This window comes from Bacillus rossius (assembly GCF_032445375.1).
Source record: "Bacillus rossius redtenbacheri isolate Brsri chromosome 9 unlocalized genomic scaffold, Brsri_v3 Brsri_v3_scf9_2, whole genome shotgun sequence".
In the NCBI taxonomy this organism is placed as follows: Eukaryota; Metazoa; Arthropoda; class Insecta; order Phasmatodea; family Bacillidae; genus Bacillus; species Bacillus rossius.
This window is the reverse complement of record NW_026962013.1, coordinates 7,519,708-7,533,526: the sequence shown is the minus strand read 5'-3', so window position 1 is coordinate 7,533,526 and position 13,819 is coordinate 7,519,708. Positions and strand designations below refer to the sequence as shown.

At 41.8% G+C, this 13,819-nt stretch overlaps 1 protein-coding gene across 3 annotated transcripts in view; it reads left to right on the top strand.

Annotated features, from left to right (window-relative positions):
* The window catches only part of LOC134543179 (protein pinocchio), a 54,888-nt gene that overhangs the window by 38,313 nt on the left and 2,756 nt on the right, over positions 1-13,819 (top strand). Inside the window, exons 1-2 of one of the 3 annotated variants that reach the window (XM_063388070.1) lie at positions 9,032-9,315; positions 13,210-13,395. In XM_063388070.1, coding sequence (XP_063244140.1) covers positions 13,226-13,395 — 170 coding nt within the window. In that variant the 5' untranslated portion in view covers positions 9,032-9,315; positions 13,210-13,225. Of the gene's footprint in view, positions 1-9,031; positions 9,316-11,574; positions 12,413-13,209; positions 13,396-13,819 lie in introns of those variants that run through there. The other 2 variants (XM_063388071.1, XM_063388072.1) reach the window with 2 other exon arrangements.

Genomic DNA, 13,819 nt, shown 5'->3' with positions numbered 1-13,819 from the left:
GGATAGACTCCATAATCCCGTACATGCCCGGACAAATGCCACCTGCTCATTGGCTACTGACTTGTGAGACCTGTCAACTGGGATGCTTGCGATTCGATACTTCTATGGTTGAAGGTTTTTTCGTTTGGCTCAGATTCCTTCAGATAAACTGTGAACCAATCACAGAAGCAATATGAAAGTAAATGCGTTTGAATTCTAGCATGACGAGAAATGACTCCGCGAATTTTTCCGGTCTCTATTTATAAGACGTTATCACGTCAAAAAAAAAATCCATGGCTGTATTTACGTGTGATTAATGATGTTTCAATGACAGTCCTGTGCATACTTGTGGAAATATTCCCTGCTCATTGGCTGCTGACTTGTGAGTTGTCTCAACTGGGTAACACCTTTGATTCGGTACCTCTTTGAATGAGGGTCTCTAATTGACCCAGAGGCCTCTCCAGTAGCAGAAGCAGCACAAAGGTAAAATTTATTTGTATTTAAGCTAATCACGAGTTTTTTTCTTCCCCTTCTCCATAGATTAACCCGCAGCTATGTTTTTTGTCGGTGGAATTCGCGCTCACGCTGTATGTCTGCGCGGGTGATGCCCCGGGGGAGAAAAGCTCGCGAGAAGAGCGTATTTCCTGAGAACTATAATATTTCCTCCTCCCTCCCTTCTTCGCCGCTCGCTCGGTCGAGTGGTGCGCAGCGCCGCGTGTCTTTCCGGGAAGTGGAGGGCGTGGGACGTCCAGACGTATCCCTCCGCCGCGGTCACGGCGACGAAAATAGCCCCGTGCCCCCCCCCCCCCCCCCCCCCATACCACGCCCTGGTTTCCCGAACTGCGAAGCGTGGTTCACGGCCACTGCCGCCATCTGGCGCCGTCGGAACAACGAGAAACTCGCCAAAAAAACCCAACCGGAGATAAAATAATAACAGCGAGGGACAATATCTAGAGACCGGAAAAAAAAAATTCGCGGATTCATTTCGTGATAGGCTGAAATTCAAACATGTGTACAGATAATTCTGCTGGCTCTGCTATTGGCTCGCGGTTTAACTGGAGCTATCTGGGCCGATGAGAGACCATCGACCAAAGAAGCGTCGAATCACAAGCTAGCTACCCAGTGGAGACGACTCACAATTTAGTAACCAATGAACACACGCGTGTTTACTTGAGAAGTGCAGAGGATAATGGAGGCTATCCTAGAGGTAATTGAATCCGCGGATTTTTTCCGGTCCCTAACAATATCACAATGCGAATTGCGACCGAACCAAAATAATAACGCCGAATACAATACACCAGATAACACCGATAATTATTCAAGTTCATACACCACAAAGCCCCGAAATGCAATTATAAATAATGAAACCTATCAGCATTTTCAATCAGAACTTAACTCTGATGACAAATAGGTACCTAATCTTTTAAATACCTATTAAATATAATGAAAGTGTTTTAATTTAAAATGACGTTCATACGACAGTTTAGTAAAAAACAGATTAGTAAAAATTTACTTTTTTTTAATATTGCAACTGTTCTTAGTTACTCATTTTTACATTAAGACCTCAGAAAATTTTCCTAACACAGATATACCTAACAGATTTATTTTATTTGTTCCGAAAATTTTGAAGTGCATCTCGTATCAGTCAAAATGACAATATTTCGAAGCAATTAGTATAGTGGCACATTTAACTATCATAATTTTAATAAACAGATTTGATAACATCGAAATCTTCTGTTTTAAAAACGAAATTGGCTTGAAAATATAACCATACAATCTTGTCTCTAATAATAGTATATTGCCGGATATTCTGAGCACTTAAAATCACTGGAAGACCCAGCTTTTTGAGTTTCAGGAAGGGTGGATGATCGAAGTGTTTTGAGGTGGCATGTTATAAATACCTCCCAGTTTGACGGCGAGTCTGAAATTTTGTTTTTCAAATTACAACTCCTTCTAAGAATATTTTAACGCATTTTTGACGTCACAAAAATGAATTTAAATAAACAAGTATCACCAAAAAATGTAAAAAAAAAAAAAAAAAAAGCTCTTGTAACTCAGTATACATAGAAGCGAAACTTCTTTGGCAATTCAAACCTCGACTTGTAAGTATATCGTAAGTGGTAGAAAAGCAGAGAGAGAGAGAGAGAGAGAGAGAGAGAGAGAGAGAGAGAGAGAGAGAGAGAGAGAGAGAGAGTGAGTGAGAAAAGACTATTTTCTTAATAAATACTACTCACTGTTGGAATGCTCAAAACAAAGAAAAAATGTGCCATTTGGAACAAGCCTAATGTCTGAACGAAATATGAAATTCATAACAGGTAGCGCTATCTATGCGGGAAGTGCAGGGACTGTCTCATCAGCGCTCTCTACGCTGCTGGTTGAACAAGTATGAATGCGAGCGCGCTGGTAGCAAACATAAAATTCAAGGCATTCACAACTGACGGTATAGGATACCTATATCTATTTTCTGAAACAAGCGCGTGTGCATATTCTTTGTCTTGTTTCGTTCATCTATCTCTCTCGGTTCTCTTTTTGGGCGGGAGACAAACCTTAGCACAAAGAGGAGAACGAAAATGAGCCCAGTAACATATATAGCATAGTTCTCTTTTTATAGCTGTTTTGCCAAGTACCTTTTCGCATCAGAAACGTTTCACAACAATGTTTTACGAAAACTTTGCATCAAAATTCGGCCTTGAAATAATTTTACTCTCATCGCACTCGAAGAAGTTTCACTTCAAAAATTTATCAAAAATAAAAATTGAACCGACCTCAAAGGTGTGAGGTGGACTTGGAATAATTTTTTTTTGTTATCACTCTGTCTTTTTTTTTTTTTTTTTTTTTTTTAGTTTCCAAAGGACCTTTAGTAAAAGTACAGATAATTTTTTTTTTTTTCGGTGTGACACAAACGGGAAGCCTTTTCACAGACGAGAGAGCCAAAACCCGAAGTTCCCCGAAGTTCATGCTTTTTTCCGTGTCTTTTATGTAGCTATCCTAACCAAATCAACCGTCCACAGTGTTTTAAAGTATTTATAATGTAGCTAACCTAACCTAATTGACCATTAGTATCCTTTTATCAACACCACCATATTTATTTACAACGAACAAAAAAAACGAAGATGCACGATCGGACGTTTGGCTCTCTCGTCTGTGAAAAGAAGGCTTCCCGTGTGACAAACACGCCTGTTACTGAACACGTGACCCGGCTCGTGAAGGAAGTTTCTGCTCGACCGCGCCGCGCGAGGGTCGATCACTTATCGACCCGGCGGTAACGAGTCGCGATTGCGATAAGCGCGCCCGATAAGTGCCGCGATAATGAATCATGGCGCCGCGTCTCAGCCGCGCCGCGCTCCCAGCCGGCTGCAGCGTTGCCAACTCGCACACTTTATCCCCTCCCCCAACCACCTCCTTCAACAAGTCGAGCACAGATGCTGATGGGGCGACTGAAATGCTGCCCCTTGGAAGGGCAACCCTTCAGGATTTTTCTGGCAATGGTTTGTTTGTACAGCGACTGGAAGGGCAGCCCATCCAATTTCTGAAAACATGTTTCTTTAAGTGTTTAAATAATCTTGAAAACTTGCCCCTTGGAAGGGCAGCCCATCAGGATTTTTCTGACAGTAGTGTTTTTGAAAGGTTGTCTGAATTGTTGCCCCTTGGATGGGCAGCCCTTCAGGATTTTTCTGATAGTGGTTAGTTTGTAAAGTGACCTAACATAACCTAACCTAACCTAAACTAAACGAACCACTGTCTAGGGCGGATACAGGAATTTGAGGGGAGGGGTATTTTGAAAAAAAAAAAAAAAATTGAACATGAGTCTTTGAAAAACCCACAGTTGTAGCCTTAGGTGACGTCGCTGAGATTTTGCAAATATATATTTTTTTATATAACTTCGGTGGAGGGACATATAGCCCCACTGGGTATAGAAAAGGTCGGGGACCAACAGATTTCCTAATCGAAGGTCGCACGCGCATGCATACTGAGCAGTGTTTCAGCCATGTCATTGACACTGTTCCCATATCGCGCAAGTCCTGACACCGGAAATCACCTCCAGTGCGTTGAGCCGGCGTGGGAGGACTCGACAACAATCACTCCCACCAACACACACGTCACTGGCGGCGAGTGCTCCCGTAGCAACGCGCGGACTTGTGCGTCACTACTGTACCGACATTGTCCGGGTTCAATCGAGGACGTGTTTTTTTTACCTCAAAAATATTGTATACGTTAGTATAGTATCAAATACTGTAGTAGGTTAATGTAGGGAAGTGGTCGAAAATCCGCGAGACAAAGTGAGAGAAGCCTAAGATGTACATCAAGTTATGTCCCTGCCCGAACACGCCCGAATATTCACCTTTGGCCAACCTCGGGATTTGTTTTATTTTTGCCCAGGAAAAATGAATTCAAATATTAAAAGTGGTCGGTTAGGTTAGCTACATTAAAACACTTTAAAACACCATGGACGGTTAGTTAGGTTAGTATAGCTACATTAAAATAAACAGAGAAATATAAATATATATAAATAAACCCGAGGTTGGCCGAAGGTGAGTATTCGGGCGTGTTCGGGCAGGGACAGAGCTTGATGTACATCTTAGGCTTCCCACAAAGTGATGCTCAGCGATCCTGGTGGCGGGAGAAGTAACCAGCGTAAAAAACAATGTTGTTAGTACGAGAGTTTCGAGTTTTTATCTCACTTTGATTGCAGCCATTGAGTCGGCAGTGCAGAAGAACCCCGCGAAGCCGAACTGAAACATGTTCCGAAAAAGAAAAAGAAAAAACCCACGGGAGGGATGCGAAAGCAATAAGGCGAGGTAAAGGAGGTGTTTATGCATGAGCGATAGTCGAAATGACGGGGTTGACAGAATCAGAGTGGTTTACACACAGGTGCCTCGCCGAAGTCGGAGATCAAGCTCGTAACGCTCGCTACTAGGGCGCAACAAAATAATTATTACATGTTTCCATTCAGATAATAGTTTTTACCTTCCACAGGATGAAGTGAAAGTCGTGTTATGGACAGCGGTAAATGGTTTCCTTGTCTGTTTTTCGTCTCGGCTGTAAGTATTTTTCCGAATTCGACCTTACTGCTATCTATGCTGTTTTGGACGTTAAAACGTTGTCGAAGCACTAAAGCTGGTCATTTACGTGTAGGAGACGCGATAACACGGCATGTGGTACGTGTTATTGTTATGCATAGAGCGGGCCAAACATCTTCCGAGCTGGGCTCGGAACGGACTGCGAATTCGTAGGCACGGAACAATGTACTGCCAACTGGCGGTACAGCCTGGTTACACATACTTCGTTCTGAAAAAACATCCATCGACGTAATGACACTGCTGTATGTATGCCAATAGCCTACGATGTACATTCTGTATTGCACAGACCCGAATACTCACGTTGGCAAGCCTTCTTACAACAGCCAAATGCCCGATCGTGCATCTTCGGGGGGGGGGGGGGGGGGGGAGGGGGGAATTTGTTCATTGTAAATGAATAAATATACAATTCATGATAACTAATGGTCAATTAGGTTAGGTTAGCTACATCATAAATACTTAAAAACATTGTGGACGGTTGATTTGGTTAGGATAGCTACATTAAAGATACTGTGAAATCATGTAAACAAAAAAGCTAGCATGAACTTCGGGGAACTTCGGGTTTGGCTCTCTCGTCTGTGAAAAGAAGGCTTGCCAACGTGAGTATTCGGGTCTGTGCAATACAGAAAGTACATCGTAGGCTTCCCGTATGTATGCATCACACTTAATAAACACTTAATAATGTAAAGCACTCGAAGAAAAAATGTCGCGCCCAAGGAGATTTTCCAACCTCCTTGGGCGTGCCGCACTGAGTAGTATTCCCCTTCCCCTACTTCCCCTCCAGGCCCGCTTACCCCTCACGATCCTCACACCTTCACTGTCAACTCAAAAGACTTTCGGCCTCACACGTATCTGGTCTGGAAAAAAAGGTAGGCCACCAACAACATAGTGCTCAGCTTAGCGAACCTAGTCAGAGGTGTAGCCTAGTTGTGTTGGTGAGGCGGGATGATAAGTGCGACGCTCGCTGGGGATTCTAGCACGGTATCGCCTCTAAGCGCAAGACAGCTATGAGATTTGGGTTGTAACCATAACATAAATAAAGATAAATTTGTAATACAAGGCCCTTGAGTGTTTTCAAGAATATTCACTTGGTGTTACATGCGGACAAATTAATCAGATTTTTTTTACTTTTCTAAAAACGAAATCCGGAACCTGAACTACATACCTGCCGTCAGCGTATTCTTAAATGATTTTCGTGAACCGGCACATAACGGATGTCTTGAGTAGTTTTCAAATCGCGTGGTTTTTGCTGAAGCTATGCACACCGTATGTGCACCCGGGTTGTTGGTATTCTTGGGAAGCCTTCATTTCACAGACGAGAGAGCCACACCCGAAGTTCCCCGAAGGTTGCTTAGCAAATAACTTTTTAATATATAGGTAGCTATCCAGGGATAGGAAACCGTTTACATGATTTCACAGTATCTTTGATGTAGCTATCCTAACCAAATCAACTGTCCACAATGTTTTAAAGTATTTAAAATGTAGCTAACCTAACCGAATTGACCATTAGTTATCATGAGTTGTCCGAAATAAATAAACCCCGAAGATGCACGATCGGGCGTTTGGCTCTCTCGTCTGTGAAAAGAAGGCTTCCCGGTATTCTTGCAGTGGGTTTTCTCGATGCTCGTGATCGATATCGCATCACACTCATGAGACGAGGGTCGCGGGTTCGATCCGAACACCCGACATTACTAAATTCATGAGCTCCGAGTCGCTAACGAAGCGAGTTATCTTAGAAGTTACGCCACCTGAATGAAGCCTCTGTGAATAAAACACATGGCGCAAAACAACACTTTTACCTTTATTCCCGTGATTGACGTAGCCTAGTGGTAATTTACTTTCTTGGCTCTACCGGCAAATGTCAAGGCCATGAGAGAAATTCGTTATGTGACGTCTCAGGGACGCACTCGTAACACGATAACGTTTCGTAACTTGCAGAATGTCACCTGCGTGTTATGAGTGGTTCCATATGCATGAACTATGAATTTACTTACAATAATAATTATTGGTTGACATTTTTAATATAAGCCAAAGGCATAACGAACTATTAAAAGAGCAGGCCACTACATAGTTGAATATCAAGCGTTTATAGGCCTAATGCATCATGGATAAGTTATCGTTTGTGGATATATTATAATGAATTTCTGATGTTGAGAAATCTTTGGCTTTCCAAAATTTATTTAAATGTGAAACGTGGATTAAGTATGTACATATATATCTTGTGTTACTCAAGTACAGAAAAAGCCACATTGTAAAATACAGTGGGAGCTTTGCTGTCAGTGTCACTCTTATAGGTGCGAATTAAACGTAGAAACAAGCATTTGAATCAAGTGTATATTATTTAATTCCGATGTTGAAGACACAAAATAAAATATTTTCTGAGTCCATCACAAATATCTACAACGGCCTTTATTTGTTTTTTTTTTTATTTTCGAAACTGCGCAGTCTAGAGTCGTGTATAGGGAACGTATATGTATGTAAAATTTTAAGTCACTCGGTAATTCAAAGACAAAGAGTACAGCGGACTTGGAACGATTTTGAAACCGACTTTGGGCTCATAAATTGAAGGCCTCTGTGACCTTTCGGCACTTAACTTACCGTATAGCGCCGAACGTTCGATTGCGGAGGTCAAAAATCTCCCAGGTCACTCAGGTCATGCCTTTATTTCTCTTCCTCTCTAACAGGAGTTGTGACTGAGGGCACCATCGTCTGCTGGAAGAAGTTTGAAGTTCTTTCCTGGGATAGTGGTGCGCCCTTTTTATTGTTTAAAAAGAAACGAAAGTATTTAACTAAATATTAAGAACTCTCACATTGAAAAAAAAATCAGTCACAAGTAATTAAAAAGCAGTTATATATATTTTTTTACAGGCGTAGGCAATAGTTGCTGCTTTTTTTTTTGTCTGCAGGCGAAAGTGTCTCTAAAATTTTCGTCTGAAATAGAAAGAATTTTTGTCAACTTTAATCGAACTGGGTCATTTTGCCCTCGACTGTGTCCACTCCCGAGGAGCGGAAAGAGACGCGCAGTAAAACAATCTTCTGGTCGTGCCGAGAGCTAACATCGAACCAACGATTTTCCGCCTCACCACTCACGATCACCGCGGAAACTCCACTGAGATTCACATAAGCAAGCTAGGAAGCTGACACTTGAGTTCTGTCTAGCTACATCCTCATGGTTCCGAGGAATTTATATAGTCTATCTACTACAGTACTGGCAACTGGTAACAGTTAAGTATTGTTGTGATAATCAGTATCTTCATGGTTTGTAAATGCAAATAATGGATGGAAGTAACGGTACGTAATACGTAATACGTTTTAAATAACATATTGAATGCGTTGGAGTGGGGTACTTTTAAATTTAAAGATATCACCAAGCTTCCATGATTAGAAATTTGCAACATGTAAACTACTACAAGAAATACTTTTTTTTGGCGTAATAACGTCGATGAACGCCGGCTGCACGCACGAAAAATGGTCACGTTCCGCCTGAGCCGAGCGTGGATGAACCGGCCAACCACCGTGCGAGAAAATCTTCTATAATATCAAACAATTGTTCGTGATTATTTTTAAACAAATTATTTAAATTAAATTTGCAAAAACTGTGAATAATATATGAAAATTAAAAAGTATGCAATTTTTCATCAATGTTTTCTTATGACGTTATCACGTAAAATTATCGTCTGTAAACCGACCTAATAGACAACCTCCCTTTAAAAAAAAAAAAAAAAAGTTCGGAATAACGAATGTAACTTTGTTTTTAGTTCCGTCAAGTTGAGGGTTCGCGGTAACATGACCTAGAAAATACGTGCTCTACGACGTACACGGCATCAATGGCTGAGTTTACTGTTTACTGCTGTCTTGCCTACTTTCCCGCTCCCCGCCGCAACCCGTGGAGCGCTCTGGCGGCCGGGCGGGGAAGTAGCGCCATGCAGCTGCACGTGAACGTAATCCCGGTTATCACGAGGAGCCCCCACTCCCGCAGCTGACGCGGCCCCCTCCACTCCCCGCCCGCTATTGGCTGGTATTTGTGTCCCCCTTCCCCCCTTCTTCCCCTCCCCGGCGGACGAAGCGCGTCATTATATACGAAAGTTCGCCGTTGCGCCAGCCAGTTCGAGTCAAGTGTTCTGCGAGGTTTGTTGGGCCGGGGTCCTGCGTGTTGGTCAAATCGAACTTAAACGTTCGAGTGATCACATCTGGAGACAAGCTGATCGGCGAGAAGATCTCGTCCTTTCGTCACCTTGTTACGGATATATACGTACAGGTATGTGGACCTTTCGAGTGAAGTTCATAGTAGCACAGGAAGTTGCCCGAGAAGTTAACTTCCGCATATTTTATGTTTAGGAAGTTGTTTTCGGGCGTACTTTCGGGAAAAGTTTAGTATCGCGTATCCAAGTCTATTCTTTGATCCTAAGTGCATAGACGTGTGGTACATGACGCTTGCTGTTTTAATTTAGTACAGCTAAAGATCGTGAATATAACAAAACATGTGATGTAACAATGAATTATGATAGCATTATCGAACAAAAAACTGAAAATTGTAATATTTTTGCTATGGCCGGGAAAAAACGGCAAGCATCATGTACCACAGGATCAATCATACAAAACCATACCATCAGGATCAAGGGATAAACTTGGATACGTGATACGGAACAATTGCCGTACTTTCCTGTTTACAAACTGCAGGCTTTCAAAATATTATGCTTTGACCCGTGTTTTTGTGTACTTGGACATTCTTCAGAGGTGAGCTGTCTCGGCCTAAAGGCGCCGTTAGCCAATATCCAGAGGTTTCGTGACCCAAATACCTGGCGCTCTCGCAACTTTCCAAACGCAACGTTACCACATCTTCTTCCCCAACACGACCTTCTCGTGGGCTGCGAATTAAGCGCATCCGGAACTGTGCGTTGTTTGGTCTTGGAACATGAACTGCGCGAATAATCTGACCGTTTCATGGGGTTTACCGCTTATTAAAGTCCCAACGCGTCGACGACTGAATAGTTTTTTTTTTTGTGGCTACGTTTTCTAAGCTTATTATTTGGTTCCAGATTTTTGTATGACGTTTGATTGAGGTTCTCTAAGGAGAATACTGTAATGTGGGACATGTTCATATTGTTTTGTGCCTCAGAATTAATTGCTTTTAAAATCCATTTGTAGCTGGAAGGCATAAACATTCGAAAAACTTACTGTTTTTTGTTAATTTGTTGCTATCTAATATACTACGAGTGCTATAAATGCTGTCAAACTTGAGTTTTTAATTATTTTTTTTTGCCCCCTTCATTTTAGTCTGTAGAAACTCGAGTATAGTTGGAGCTTGTTGAATAAAACGCAGTGGATGGTCAGTTTGGACTTTCAGGTGAGAGGATGGTGAAATCGGTTGTTTACACTTTTATCTCGTACTTTCTTCCAGTTGGTCTGACTGAAGTGAAAGTGAGTTTTCGTGCCAGAAACTGCGCAGTTAGAAAGATATCTTAACTTTCCCGTACAAGTTAAAATCTGTAGACTCCAACTCAACCACTGCTTGGCTTGGGAGATTCTTTTATATAATTATACTTTCTAACCTTGCAACAAGGGTTTTGTAACTCAAAATATGTCGCTCTTGAATAACCACAACGGCATGCGCTATTGTTGAAACATTTGCCATTTTAAATATTCTTTTTCTTAGATTTGAGTTTCTTTTGTATACCCATTTAGCTCTGAAATTATTTATTTATTTGTATTCCATTGAGCCTTCTTTTGGTAGAAACCATATGGCTATGGAACATGTCATTTACATATTTACAGTTATACATATACATACAGTTTTACATGTACACAGTTTTAAATACACATTACATAAGATATTTAGTTTTACACACGTATAACTTTGAAGTAAAACAAATAGTGATAAAAAATTTCAGATAATCTTAAATTACAAATATTACGTTATTTATTTTATACATACCCATAGACATGATATGTCAAGCATTTTCTTATATTTATTAAGTACGAAAAAAAAAAATTGCTGCTATTATTTGGCTTGAAAGTTGTGTGTTGGCGGACAAGGAGTGAAGTGACAGAGAAAGTGATTTCGACACGACTTGAGAACAGGTTTTGTTCCGTACGTGGACCGAGTGTTTGGCAATCATTGGCATTGATCCATGAAAGGACAACGGGACAGGCGTCTTGCTTTATCAGCGTGGTATCACGTATCGCACCGTCTAATATTAGATGCTGTTGGCCAATGCTGCAGCCAGGAAAGCTTTTTTTTTACATCTTATGGTTTGTTTGCGTATTATATATTCAAAGGTATTATGTAGCTGCTACAAATTCTTATCGGCGATCCAGCCAAAAAAATGGATTAAAACGTTTACTTCTTCGCATGGTTAGTTTTTTATTAATAATATTTACATGCTACGGTGAGATAATATTTTACATATTTTTAAACCATAGAATTGATTTTTCAGTCGCGTTTTTTTTTTTTTTTTTTTTTTTAAATTTAATGCTAGTTAGACAAAAGTGAAAGGTTGTCTTTATATCAGTTCGGCTACATCTCTTAACACGTAAATTACAATTTTAACAAACATTTTACGAATCATTAGTATATATGTCTTCCGGGGTACGAAGGGTCATTCCCCCGGAATAAAATTTTATGTGCGCTCCTAATATAAGGATTCCCCAAAAGCTGCAACTCTACGCAATCACCGATTATTTCTGAAAGTGTTCATAGCGAGTAAGTGTTGGGACGAAATTTTTTAGTGTTCATGCGATTGGGGGAGGGGGAGATTTATTTTACGAGAATGTTGTGGGTGTAGCCGAGACGTCGCGATCAATACGAGTGGTGTAGACTTGTAGTGCAAGGTCACACGGGCTCGGCGTACTCCGCCCACGTGCGCGCATGCGCGAACCCGCGCTCCAGAATCCGCCCGATGCGCGCTATTGATTCGTTCTTCGTGCTAATTCGCCGCACGTGCGGGCTTCAGGCGATGGAAACAAGCCCCTGTGTCGGTGACGATGAACCCTGAAGTGGATTAACGGCGGTTTCGCCTGTCATAATGGCGAACGGGGTTCCAGCTGTGTTCCGAAGGGGTGGCTGGCACCATTAAATTCCCCGCCGTCTGGCCGTGGGGGTTGAATGACCCCGTTCGCCGCTGGAAATTTTCCACTGTTCCCGCGGCCGCCGAAGGGGAGGTTGCGATTGGCCGGCGCGGAAGGGAGGGCGGCGCCAGTCTGCAGTCTGGAAGGGGAAGGGAGGCACGCTAGCTTTAAGCCGTGTTCGGCGGCTGGGTCCTCGGCGCCTGTCTCATTTGTGTCGCGTTACGTTTCCGGTGCGGTTACGCGGCGCTTCCGTGCCTCATTCAACCCGCCTGCCTCGTCGAGCAAATGTAGGTCGCGCCATCGTGTTTGTTTACGTTTCACTGTTGTTGTTTACAAGTATAACTTTCGATAATCTCGGTCGGCCTGGTTCAAAAATCATAATAGAGAAATGTCTAGTGTCTCCTATGTACATTAAATACGGTGTGTTCGAATGGGCCGTTCGTAGTAAATTTACGTATTCAGTGGTAATACTTGAGTTTTAAAAGATGTAAAAAAGATTTTGGTTTATAAAGATCCAAGCTAGGTAATTTAATTAGTTCGTTATATTTGTGACCAATCTCTGTACCGTTAAGAACGTAAACACGTTCGTTAATACTGTGTTGTCACGCATGCATAACGGTCGGTGGCATTAAAATTTCTACTGAAGGAATGTGGACGTGATGTCGACCGTAAATAGTCTGCTTCTCAGAACGTGACGAATCTGCAAACACGGCTTTAACCCCCTATTAACTGCAATACTACTCATTACGCTTTGAAAGCACGTAGATCTTGGAAACGCGTAGAAAGTTTTGTGCGTCTATATGATATACTTTTGTAGTTTTTTTTACTTGGCCTACTTACAATTATTGATAACAAATGAACGGAACACAAGTTTGTTTGCAAAGTATTACAAGTTTAAAAATCGCTGAAGTTAGTTGGAGATATTGGGGATTCTTGACTAGTGTGTGTAAATTACATTGTTTACATGAAGTAGTAAAGTGACATTTCGTTGCTAACGTCTTGTTTAAAATGGCAATTGCTGTGTCGGGTGTGGAGCTGGAGTGCTTGGCTACAGCAGGGTAATGTGTGTCTGTCGTGTTGGCAGCCCCCGCGTGTCCGCCATGTCGCTGGCCAGTGTCCACCACCCGGAGCTGCACGGCGGGCTGACGCATCGCAGCCCCAGCATCGGCAGCCTCGGCAGTTCGCTGGAGGAACTCCGCAACTACTTCAACAACTCGGACACCGTGCTGTCCATCGAGGAGTTGCGCCTGCAGATCAACTCCTGCTTCACGTAAGTCCCCCCATACAGCAGTTATGTTAATTCCGCAGGCTCCTGGGAAATAACGTGTGTAACAACTAAACTCGAAGTAAAACGTTGGTTAGGTTAGGTTATGTTATGTAATCTACCTTGATTATTTATTAGTATAGTATAGTAGTTTTATTGTCAAAGTCGACTACAAAAATATAAAATTATATTGTACATGTAGTATAGGACTTGTCAATAATATTAAACATTATGAATACACATTTAAGTACAATCATACACATACACAAAAATAATAGTACCTTTCACTACCGTTATGAGCCTTACTTCCCAGAAGCTGCTCTTGCAAAAGTTTTAACTGCTAGTGTATCTACCAATAGTAGACAAACAAAAGAGAATCTCAATATTTACCTTCCAACAGCTGATTTTTTACGTTTCTGAATGCCAGTGG